The sequence below is a fragment of the Triticum urartu genome, chromosome 7A, assembly GCF_056163025.1.
Source record: "Triticum urartu cultivar PI428250 chromosome 7A, HENAU_Tu73, whole genome shotgun sequence".
Lineage (NCBI taxonomy): Eukaryota > Viridiplantae > Streptophyta > Magnoliopsida > Poales > Poaceae > Triticum > Triticum urartu.
Window position 1 is genome coordinate 667,854,875 of NC_141879.1, and position 12,256 is coordinate 667,867,130.

Consider the following 12,256-nt stretch of genomic DNA (forward strand, 5'->3'; position numbering starts at 1 on the left):
AAGGGCGAGGCAAAGAGAGGCTATATTCACCCCTCTTTTAGTGGTTCTTGTGTTTGCCGACTTCAATTTATCATAGATATGCATAGTAAGTGCTCGCATGATTACTTTACAATATGAGATTAATACTTTTAGGAATGCACTCATGATGTACTTATGGACTAAATTAATAAAAAAGTACTAATTTATCCAACATTGACTTGCATAAAGTAAATAAGTTTTGTACTTTGTGGTAAAAATAGGTCTAGTAAATTTCTTGGTACACTCAATGGTTCAACACTTAAATCTATAATAGAAGAATTCACCAACAAAAGATCTTATTAATCTTAATGTATTATTGTGCGTTTATATCTGTCCTTGTCTATAATATCTTTGAATATCTACATAAGTTGGTAACGTGTTGTAGTGTGTATCATGACAAAGTTTTAGACTACAAAACTACCTAATTTAGGTGCGACTAAATAGAGAGTGCTGATGTGTATGAAGTATAAACAAGTAGTCTTTCCCTATATTTCCCAACACTTGTGTGGGTTGGTGGTGCGTTCGTATAATTTACCATCTTTTAATTGAGTAGACAACTATGCGTGCTTTGTATTTGGTATCAAAATCATACCATTCGTAACATGCATAAAACATATAGAATTCATACTGTGTAAACTGTAATATTGTTCCTTTGTTTTTACATTAATTCTCTTTACAATATACTAGTATAACATATCTAAATTGTGTAACCAACTTAGTAATATATGCAGCTTGCCTCGCCGATGAACATTTGCATATTCACAAGATAATTTCAAAAATCATGTATCGAGCCAAAAACTGTAGGCGTATAATTATGTAGTTAAAAATTGCACTCCAAGCACGTGCTCCCAGGAGGTAAAAGAATGGCGTTCAAGTGTCATGAAATTGGTAAAAATTACACATCTATATGTTTGTATGATTACCGAAAAATCCCAAAGGCCTATGTGTGTTCCATGACATGCTGGAAAGTTTAATCACACACCAAAAGTGGAGGAGAGTTAAGACCAACATATAAGATACTTGCTTCCACATCCTATTGGAGCAGGAGAAGAGGAATGGTGCATGTGTCATCCTCATCCATCGTGTGCGCATCATATTTCATGAACGAGCCGAGCTCACACCAATGTCATATGTGCACTTTAATTTTGCTGGCTTATGACAAATACTTAAGTGAAAATTAACATATTCCTACCCGATCACCTAAATATTCAAGGCGTTGACAATCTTAGCCGTCACATGACTAGATCACATCCACTCTGCATCCTTGTGCACGCACCACTGTTGTTCCTCTTACTGTTGATGATTCTAACTACTTCTTCCCGACAATTGTGTGCGCGACTGTTCCGAAAGTGTGCTTTCAGAACACCCGTTGTTTTGTGATGCTGCACCAGAAGAAGGGCAATAATGTTTTGGGGGAGTGTTTCAGTGTGACTGCTTGCTACTGTTTGTTTTCGTCCAGAACTTTGACTATTTCCTCAACTTCTCCACCGACGCCATCGGTAACAATTCTGATGCCCCCAAGAAGACGACAATCGATTATGCAGTTATCACCGCCACGGCTTTGACCTTTCTGACTAAGGTATGATCTATCCCCTGGGCGAGCTGGGCGGGAATGAGCCAGCACCGCGTGTGCAGTCGCCGCCGTTGTGCCACCACCATTGCTGGGACCGATCCCGTGCTGCTTGCCTCACTTGCCGCAGCAGGGTTGCAGTGCACCGACTCATGCACATCGCTGCTGATTTGCGGTGTGAAGGGCGAGGCAAAGAGAGGCTATATTCACCCCTCTTTTAGTGGTTCTTGTGTTTGCCGACTTCAATTTATCATAGATATGCATAGTAAGTGCTCGCATGATTACTTTACAATATGAGATTAATACTTTTAGGAATGCAGTCATGATGTACTTATGGACTAAATTAATTAAAAAATACTGATTTATCCAACATTGACTTGCATAAAATAAATAAGTTTTGTACTTTATGGTAAAACTAAATTTAATACCCCAACGTTTTTGCTCGTCTCATTAATGTTCCTGAAAATCATCCCGAAAATCTTCAATGGGATTAAAATTAACAATTCACAACACTTTTTGCAAAAAAACAAATTTAGAATAGTTCATAGTATTGTTTTCTTTTGCGGAAATAGTACTGATTAATTACATCCCATGACGTGAATCAACCTGTGGTTGGATGGTTAGAGGGACAGTGGTATCTCCAGCCCACCAGTGGTATCTTCAATCTGCATTCTTCGTTTTGCCTAATATAATATTCTGTCTTGTTCGATAATGTACAGATCAACATCTAGTAGCTTGTGAACTTCACACCTATACTTGGTTTCACACCTTTCTTTCTTTAGGTGCAGGGACAGGGGTCAGGGTAGCTTATTTGTAGTGCTAATGCAAATGTCTCCTCTAGTTGGGTTACATTAAGGCACCAAACCTAGTTGAAGTGTGTGCTGCTGAAGTGTTACTACTAACAAGGCTTAATTTTTATACTCCCTCCGGTCCTTTTTACTCCGCGTATTTGATTTGTGTTAAGTTAAACTTTGCAAAGTTTGACCAAATTTACATTAAAAAATACCAACATCTACAATACCAAATATATGTCCAATGAAACTACATTTCATAATGAATCTAAAAATATTGATTTGGCATTGTGAATGTTGATACTTTTTTCTATAAATTTGGTCAAAGTAGAGATAGTTTGACTTCCTCCGGTCATTTTTACCCTGCATATTAGGTTTTTGTCAAGTCAAACTTTACAAAGTTTGACCAAATTTATATTGAAAAATATCAACATCTACAATACGAAATATATATACTATGAAACTATATTTCACAATGAATCTAATAATATTGATTTGACATTGTGAATGTTTATACTTTTTTCTAGAAGGTCAGTCAAAGTAGAGATACTTTGACTTCAAACCAAACTTATATGCAGACTAAAAAGGACGGGAGGGAGTATTTAACATATGCTAAACAGTTTCCCCATTTTACTTAGTTTTTCTTGCTATGATGTTGTTTTACTTGTAATGATTGGATTTTTTTAGATGTTCTGCAGCATCTTGTCTCAATGACAAACCTTGCCTGCCAAACAGAAACTGTTATACAAAAGGGATTGTGGCTGAAGGAGGATTGGGGACTCAGTCATGTTCACTTACATTTGAGCCTACAACTGTTATGATTTGAGAGGATTGGGTGGAAGAGAGCATTCACCAAATCCCTCTCTACCAAACGAGGCTTCAGTCATGTTCACTTACATTTGAGCCTACAACTATTCGAGCGAGCGAGCAAGCGGGCAATCGGACTGCATGCTTCTCTCGTTACTTCGCCGCCGGCAGAGTTAAACCAGACAGTACCGATGTGATCATAATCCGCAAACAACAGCATGCATGCTATGTTGATTTTCATTTCAGCAGCAACGAGGTGTTGTTATTCTTCAGTTATCTTGAGCTACTGTAGCCTACAACTACGCTTCTTCTTCTTCTTCAGCGAGCGAGCGAGCGATCGGCGGCCCCGGCCAGCGAGACGATGTGAGTCACACCCTGTAAACCATGCCGACCTCGATGAGGGAGGTGTGGGGGATGCCGAGCACGACGGCGGGCCTCCGCGAGTTGCGCCGGAGGAACCCGTACACGACGTTGACGGCGAACTTCTTCACCGCGGACGACGACTCGTGCGCGAACACGCAGGTGTGCCCGATCATGTACGACACCCCGGCCTCCCGCTCCTCCAGCAGCGCCCTCACCTCCGACATCGTCTCCTCCCTCCTCCACGCCGCCGGCAGCTCCTCGAACCGCACCTTCTTGGCGCCGCCGCCGGCGTAGTACTCGATCTCGCCGGAGCTCATCGACGCCAGCGCGTCCACGACGGCCTGGCTGGGCGCGGCCGGGATGACCGACATCTCGCCGGACCCGGTGCTGCACCGCTCGCCGTCGCCGTCCGCCTGCTGCAGCTGGAGGAACTCCAGGACCTTCACCAGCAGCTGGTCCTCGAAGTTGAAGTGGTCCCACCGGCCCTCCTTGTACCCGTACCGGACCACGCAGCGGAACATCCGGTGCTCCGGCCGCCCGATCCGGCCCACCAGGAACCGCTCCTCCGGCGGCACCTTGGGCACGGTCAGCGTCTGCAGCGACACGAAGACGAGCACCCGGTGGAACGCCGGGAAGTTGGTGACGAAGTGCGCGAACATGGGCGGCACGCCGGCGACGGAGTCGGAGTAGACGAACCCGACCCCGGGGACGCGCACGAGGCCCATGCCGGAGCTGAGGCCGATGAAGTGGTCCAGGCACACCTTGTTCTGCAGCTCGTACTCCTGCTTCTTGGCCGTGCCGTAGTGCCACGCCGACATGACGAGCAGCGTGGCTAGCGAGAGCAGCAGCGGCAGCCAGCCGCCGTGCGGCACCTTGGCCAGGCACGCCGAGAGGTAGAGCAGCTCCATGGACCCGAAGCCGGCGGCGAAGAGCGCCGCCCACAGCACCGACCGGTTCCACACCGTGGTGATCACCAGGAACATCAGGCACGTCGTCGCGAACATCACCAAGATCACAGCCAGCCCTGAGACGAGCACAGATCAAATGAATATTAGCAAAATCAGCGACACTTGAAGGCAACAAGAATGGCGCGTCGTAGGTTCGTACCGTAGGCGTTGCCGATCATCTCGGTGTCACGGAAGCCGATGGTGACGGCGAGGCAGAGGGACATGAGCGTCCAGTTCACCTCCGGGATGTAGATCTGGCCATGGACATGGCTGGACGTGTGCACCACCTTGATGCGCGGGAAGCAGCCCAGGGCCCGGCACTGGCTTATGATGGAGAACGTGGCGGAGATGATCGCTTGGCTCCCGACGGCGGTGGCCAGCGTCGCGATGAACAGAACAGGCCAGAACACACGGTCTGAATTTCCAGAAAATTAACAGGAACGGGAGGGGAAAGTTCAGTCAAATTTAGAACGTGATAGGAAATATATATAGTGATCTATAAACGCTCTTATATTTTTTTACGGAGGGAGTAATGTATAAAGCATGCTGCATGCATGCCCACAGGGAAAATATATGCTGAATATATGTCTACATTTTTGGGTCTGTTGAGATTTTCCAAGTATATATCAAGTGATTTTAAATAGGCTAATTTAAAATAAGGGGACTGCCTCGCGAGCCGTCGGATTTGATATAATTGATCAACCAAACGTCTTTCTCTACTTTGCAACAAAGGTCTTGTTATGGAAACATTACAGAACTTATGTTGCGATTTTTTTTTTGCAACATAGGTTGTATTGCAGCATTTTTTTTGCAACATAGTTTGTATTGTGGGATTTTTTTCACAACATGGGGTCGTGTTGCGGAAAAAATTTGCCCTCCCTGGTCCCAGCAGCTGCGGGACCTACTCTCTAGTCGGGTTGCAATAAGGGGCTAGTTGCAGAACCTCTTTCCGAAACGATGGACCAGTCGCATAACGTGGGTATGGAGGAGGGGTTAGCTCCCAACTGTTGATTAGAAAGCCCATCCAACAGAAATACAGATGGCGGATGCTCGCGCAGAATCGGTCGGTTGAAGGGAATTATTTCCTTTAAAATAAAATGATTCTAAAAAGTAATGGTCCAAGATGCACTTTTCACTAAACTGAACTTACACACGATAAACTAGGTGGAAAATAATAATATAAACTGCACTTTTCAATAAATTGTGGACCCCCTTCACATCAAGACCTTCTGTAAGGATGATCGCCTCAGTCACCATGCCCTCCTGCACAGTATGATATGTCCCTTGTGCGAGAGCCTGAAACGATCCAATATCTCCTCGCGGGCTGCTCCTTTTCGCGGCAGGTTTAACATGATGTGCTCATATGGTACCGTGTCAGTCCCCCACGACATGCTTACACTGAATATGGCCTCTCTAGCCGTTTTCATCGCTTGGTGACTTTGGAAGCAACAGAACGACTGTGTCTTCAATGGGGAACGCCCCTCCAGGATGAAACTCGCATGTGGGCACGAGCCGGCGCAAAAGGTTTAACCATATTACTCTTGAGACATAACCCTTAGTAGCCTTGGGTGGTAGTGGCTCTCTCCGCGCCCCGACAACTAGCTGACATCATTTCTTGTGTACGTGCTTGCAACTTGCTATCGTACCTTGTACTTTCCACTCTTCTATCAATGCAAAGATATGCAAAACTTTTGCATATTCATGAAAAATTCTTTTCACTAAATTGTACTCCCTTTGTCCGAAAAAGCTTGTCCCTCAAATGGATGTATCTAGCATCAAGTTAGTGCTAGATAAATCCATTTAAGAGACAAGTTTGGGACAAGTTTTTTCGGACGGAGGGGGTACTTTTTTCAATCAACTAGTATTTCAAAGAAATCTCAATCGATTTAGAATTAGCAACTCAAAAAGTGGAGGTTTCACTCTTCACCAAACTGAAGTTGCACTTCTCGAAAATCAATTGGGACTAGAGAAAGTCTCAATTGATTGGTACTTAGCAAAACTACTTTTGCAAAGGCGCATAGGTCTTAATCGATTAAGATTTTTTTTAAGTCTCAACCAATTTAGAAAAAGTATAACTTTAGTTTAGTTTTGTTTTCTTTTTCTTTTTCAAAAAGGAGGATTACTTCTGGCCTCTCCATCAAGTGATGTACAAAGCCATTTTATTGAAAGAACTAGCATCAAAGTACATAGCTCATCACATGTTCGTAAGCAAACTTGAAAGAAATAAAATAAAATGCCACAACCGACAAAAATAGGACCAGATAACTAAACACCTATTCGATAAATTGGACCGTCATCCAAACATGTTGTATGTATCCTAGTGCAACTTGAACTTTTTTAAGACGGAGTTGCACTTTTCACAATTTGTTGAGATTTAAAGAGAAATATTTTTTGCAAAGGCGCATCTATGTATCAATTAATCGAGATTTTATTAAGCTTCTTGAAAAGGTGAATGTATCTAGGCTCCTGGTGAGCTACTTCATGGGTGACCCTACCAAAAATGCTAGACCAAAGCTACGTTCTTTCCTTCCTAAACTAATGAGCCCCCCCCCCCCCCCCCCCCAGCGGGCCTGGGCCTTTTTTCTCTTCTAACCAAATCAGGCCAAGTCAGCTCATTCGTAACTTACGTAAGAAACTTTACATAGGTGTAGCAAAGCTCGTGACCCTATGTGGGGTAAATTCTATATGTAGTATGCCGATCAATTATTACTAGTGACACATTTTGGTAGTGTGGTGTTAGGGCCAGTGAGTCCGATGCTAAGGGTAATGAACGGTGCCTCGTCGAAAGCTAGCACAGTTGGTGTGTTCGGTAGTAGGGGGTTTCTCAAAAAATAGGGGTCGGTAAGGAGCGGTGGCGTGCTCAAAAGTTGACTTTGTTGTTGTGTCGGGTAGGTAGGGATTGTCTCTCTCTAGGTAAAGGGGTCGGTAAAGGGCGGTGCCCAACTCCAAATCTGATGTCCTTGCTATGTCGGGTAGTAGGGGTTTCTATCTAGATAATAGGGTTATTAAGGAGCGGTGCCCTACTTCAAAGCTGATGATGATGTACCGTCACGTAGCGGTCTTTTTTCCAGTCTAGACATTAGGGGTCGGTAAGGTAGAAGATGGTTGTCACCATAGTTGGTGTATACTAGTCTTGCCTTCTGTGCTTGAATGAAGCGATGAGAGTATTGTGTGGTTGCACGAGTACCACATTGGTGTGAAAACACTTGATATTGCCTTCAGTTGATAGATCTACTAATGGCAACGTATGTGTGCTAATCCCTTGTAGAAGGAGTAGCCGTGGAGCTCCAACTTTGGGTGAAACCCAAAGGTTTAGCCCTCGTTGACTGGACCCATTACTGTCACATATGAGAATTGCCCCCTTCATGAAGGTGTTGTCCCCGAGCAATGATTTCCACGTCGCCGCACTAGATCTAGTATCTCGTGCCAACGTATGACCTCATTCTCCCTGGCGACAGGGTTACGCTGGAAGAATAAGAAGCAAGCCACCACAAGCAGGTGGTGGTATGTTCGTCGAAGCTAACCCAACAAAATATTTCATTTGTCATAGTAAACAAGCAGATTATCAAACGATGCAGAAGCAAATAGGCATACCTTCGTTCATCGCAAAAAAAAAAGGAGACATACCTTCCTACTGCCTCTGTTCATAATATAAGAGCGTTTTTTACATTAGACGCTCACTCTTATATTATGGGATGGAGGGAGTATTATCCACAAAGAAATGAGTACACCACGATAATGGCAACATATATGTCTTTTGGGGTAAAAAATGCGGATAGCAAATGAAATGGATTCTTGCATCAAATCTGTGGAAGCATTAATTGGCCCCTCACCTGGAAGAGCTTTGTAAAAGCTGCTCTGGAGATCCTCCCTATGTTTGGACAGATAGGCGGCCTCCCCCATGTACGCCAGAACTAAGCAAGGATACACCACTATCGTGAACCCAAGCTGTAATGACAAAGAAGCGAAACAAATTACAGTAAATATATGCTCTCAACAAATACCCGGTGAAACATGCAATACCCCTTACTGAAAAAGTGTGGCTTACTTACCCTCAGTGAAAGCTTTGAAAAATGCCCAAGGTCTGCAAACATTGCTTCAGCACCTGAAAATCCATAGCCGTAAATGATCATCTCCAATTAATACAGTAAGAGAGCCCGCAAAAAAAGGGGAAAATACAGTAAGAGCACAAGAGAATATATGAAATGTATGATCAAACCAACCTGTGATGCAGAGCACAATCCCTCCAAGCGAGCTCCACCCGTCCCTGCCGGCCTTCCTGAAGAAGTTGTAGATGTAGTACGGGGACAGCGCGCGGACGACGGTCGGGTTCCACCTGAAAATGTTGTAGATCCCGATCCCGCCGATGCAGGCGAGCCAGGAGAGCAGGATCGGCGCGAAGAGGAACCCTACGCGGCGCGTACCGTAGTGCTGCAGCGCGAAGAGCCCCACCAGCACGACGCACGCGAGCAGCACCGTGTAGTCTGCGACGCAGAGCCGTCGATCAGTTGCGGTTCAGAAAGACAGTGTGGGAGCTGGGTGCGTGCTTACTTTCATGTAGCTCCGGGAACTTGATCCTGAGGCCGGAGACTGCTGACAGCACTACAGAAAATCATACAAGTTCAGGCAAGAACATTTTGCTGGGTGCAAGAGATCAACGAGGTTTCGTCGTCAGTTCACCTGACATGGTCGGGGTGAGGACGCCGTCGCCGATGACCATGCTGGTGCCCATGAGGACGAACAGCAGCAGCACGACACGCAGCGAGTGGTGCTTCTCGAAGAACCCCCTGATGGCCAGGCTGCTCCGCGTCTCCTTGCAGGGCTCGTCCTGGTTGTAGGACGACACGGAGCCGTGGCCGGCGTGCAAGCTGTTGAGGAGCCCCATTCTGGAGCGCCTGCACATCAGGGAGTACAGTGCGAACGTGCCACCTGCGCATCACATTATATTTTGCCAAAAAATATTTATCAATACTTGCACAAAAATACCTACTCCCACAATCCATATCCATATTAATTGTATTTGTACTAAATCAGCGATAATTAATATGGACCGGAGATAGTAGCATTAAATTTACATTTTGAATGAGTATCCCGACAGCAAAAGCATGCATGTTTCTTTTTTCAGGTAATTAAAGAAAAAACATTCCCTTGTCACAAGCATGCCTATTTGCTACCCAGGGGCGGAGCCTTGTGATGACCAAACCGGGCCATGGCCCATCCCTTTCTCTGGATTTTCTTTCAGGATTTGGTGTAGAATTGGCCCAGTGACAAAAGATGGCTCATTGAGCAAGCTATTGGCATGTTTTTGGTTTTGTTTTACGCTCCGCCACTTCATCCTTTTCAAAAAAAATTACATGTTTTTAGGTAGGTAATGAAAAAGAACTCCTCCAACCCGAAGACGTGTACTAGTATATTTTGGACTGCACTACCGCACGGCGCACACGCAGTTAGCCGGTCACGTCATTATCACGGTGAACACGCATCTAGATGCACATTGCGCATAGCAACAAATCGATGCAACGTTGCAAAGCTCGCGCGATGACATGTCAGTGCAAACGTTCGTGCCGTATAACTCCCGATAATTTTAGATAGTGGAAGAGAGAACCCCGAGTCCCGACACGAACACGCCTACCTTCTCCGTTGTCGTCTGCGCCGAGGACGAGGATGATGTACTTGAGGAGCGGTACGAGGGTGAGGCTCCAGAAAACCAACGATAGCACGCCGAGGATCTCTTCATCCTCCTCGTGGAGACGCAACTTCCCGGAGAAGGTGTTCTTGTACACGTAGACGGGTGATATGCAAAGGTCGCCGTAAACGACGCCGAAGCTCTGGTACGCCAGCAGAAGCGTCCCTTTTTGCCAACCCTGCGTAGGCACGGATAGATAAGGACATGTTTAATCAATCAATCAATTACCACAAAAGTTATTACCAAGCAACTTGAGTTACGAATGAATATGTGTAGTCGGTTGAAATCATGGGCCAAAATAGTTGAAACTGAAACCTAGATAGAAAAGTGAAGCTTTAAATGGGTAGGGAGGAACGTAGCTTCAACTCAGATAGAGAAGTCTGAGCTAAGACCAAAACGATGTGTCCATTTTGACCATAAATGGTGATCTGATCTGACAGGGAAACAAAACCTTTAGTTGTGGCAAGCGACGTATGCTTCCAAGAAATAGACATGGACCGGGGACTTGACAAGCTGATTTAGACACAAGAAGGAAGTGCTTACTTTACTATGTAGAAGTAGAATCTATGGCATGGCAATTAATTTCTTCTCAAAATAACCACACCAGAATTCAGGAGTAGATCAACTCGGTTTTGAAGTCCAATTTTAGAAATATTTCAGCCACAACTGTGATCGATGAAATTAAGTAAAATTCATTGATTTTTGTTTGCATTTGGTCAAGGGACCAAAATCTTCACTCAAAAAGTTGATTTTCTTTAAGAAAAATATCTATTATTTAATTTAATTTTTTGTGTACTATTGAAATGGCTGAAATATTTTGACCGAAAGGTAAGTATTTCAGTGTGCACTGAAATGATTGAAACTCAGTGAATTTTATAGACATCTCACTGAAAGTGAAAGCCAACAAACCATCAAAACTATTCCGGCGTAAAATCTCTCCAATCAGAGCATTCCTCAAGGAACCCAGTGCAAAATCTAGATGATCCCTGGCCTAGCTAGTAATAACAGGCAGACAAATTTTCCATGTACAGTTAAAGTAACTTCACAAGTGAGAAAGGAGGAGCCATGCATGCTGCAAACATTTTCCTTTCTTGGAGGAGGAGCCATGCTGATGCTGGGAACTAGATAAAGCATCTATCCTTTCTGCAGATACACACACCTTTTTCTCCGTGTGTGGATATACCCGGGAAAAGAATTAATCAGGGACTGCACTAGAGCTACAGGATAGAAAAAAGAAAGAAGATCCAAGCAAGAGCAAGCGGTGGGAGTATTCCAGGAACGAGAGTAAGCGGCGGGGGTATCCAAGAACGAGGCCCCGAGAAAATGCAATTGATTGAGCAACGCAACCCCAGGCACACGAAAACAAACGAATTAATAACCCAAGAACTCTCAGTAAATCTAGGAAGGAGTCGAACATAGTTACCCAAGAATTCTTCTTCCTCGGCTGCACGGTGGCGCCCTCCACATCCATGGCGAACACCCGCCGCTCCGGCGTACGTCTGCGGCCTAAACCCGGCGGCCGGGAGACGGGGCAAGAATCCCGCGCTTCTCCGGTGGTCGACCGACTGGCCGGCCTCGCTCGCCCACGGTTGGATGGCGGGATGGTGCGGATCGGTCCGGCCCTTGGTTAATTTCTGCGTGGGCTGGAGGTTTGTTGGTCGATCTGTCCGTGCGTGCAACCACTGGGGTGATGCGACGGAGGAAGAAGGAGATGGAGAGTGGGAGACGGAGGGAGGAAGGAGAGAAGCAGTTAAGGCGGAGGGAAAACGTGGATGGCTTCACAAAAAGATGAGGGCTGGAGAGAGAAGGCGCCAAATGCTTAGGACCTCCTTTTTTTTTCTTCTCCTCCCTCGCGCTGTCACGCGTATGCATGACGCACGCATGAACAGATTTGTGTATTTGTACTTGGCTGCACGAGGTCCATTTCCAAGAGTAGTAAAAATGATTGGCAAATGTGTGGTGATTCTCGCACATCAATCGTACCGACCGTTATGGAGATATTTGACAGAGAAATAGGTTGATTAAATTCGGGTATGTTTCCCTGTCGACCGGCCATGTATTTGAAAGAAAAGAA

General features: G+C 45.2%; 1 protein-coding gene across 1 annotated transcript; it reads right to left on the minus strand.

Moving 5' to 3' along the window:
- Positions 1 to 3,168: 3,168 nt before the first annotated feature.
- On the minus strand, positions 3,169 to 11,969 carry LOC125528747 (putative potassium transporter 13). Its single transcript, XM_087534398.1, has 9 exons — positions 11,606 to 11,969; positions 10,129 to 10,360; positions 9,177 to 9,425; positions 9,048 to 9,098; positions 8,720 to 8,980; positions 8,549 to 8,601; positions 8,330 to 8,444; positions 4,657 to 4,911; positions 3,169 to 4,573 (listed from the first exon to the last, which is right to left on the minus strand). Exons 1-9 carry the CDS (start codon positions 11,651 to 11,653, stop codon positions 3,555 to 3,557), a joined length of 2,283 nt encoding a protein of 760 aa, XP_087390524.1. The 5' UTR covers positions 11,654 to 11,969; the 3' UTR covers positions 3,169 to 3,554.
- Between the last annotated feature and the right edge of the window lie 287 nt (positions 11,970 to 12,256).

Coding starts and splice junctions, on each gene's coding strand:
- LOC125528747 (XM_087534398.1), bottom strand. CDS start 11,653: ATGGATGTGGAGGGCGCCACCGTGCAGCCGAGGAAGAAGAATTCTTGG. Junction 8,602..8,719: donor GATTGTGCTCTGCATCACAG/GTTGGTTTGATC, acceptor ATGGATTTTCAG/GTGCTGAAGCAATGTTTGCA. Junction 4,574..4,656: donor GATGATCGGCAACGCCTACG/GTACGAACCTAC, acceptor TGCTCGTCTCAG/GGCTGGCTGTGATCTTGGTG.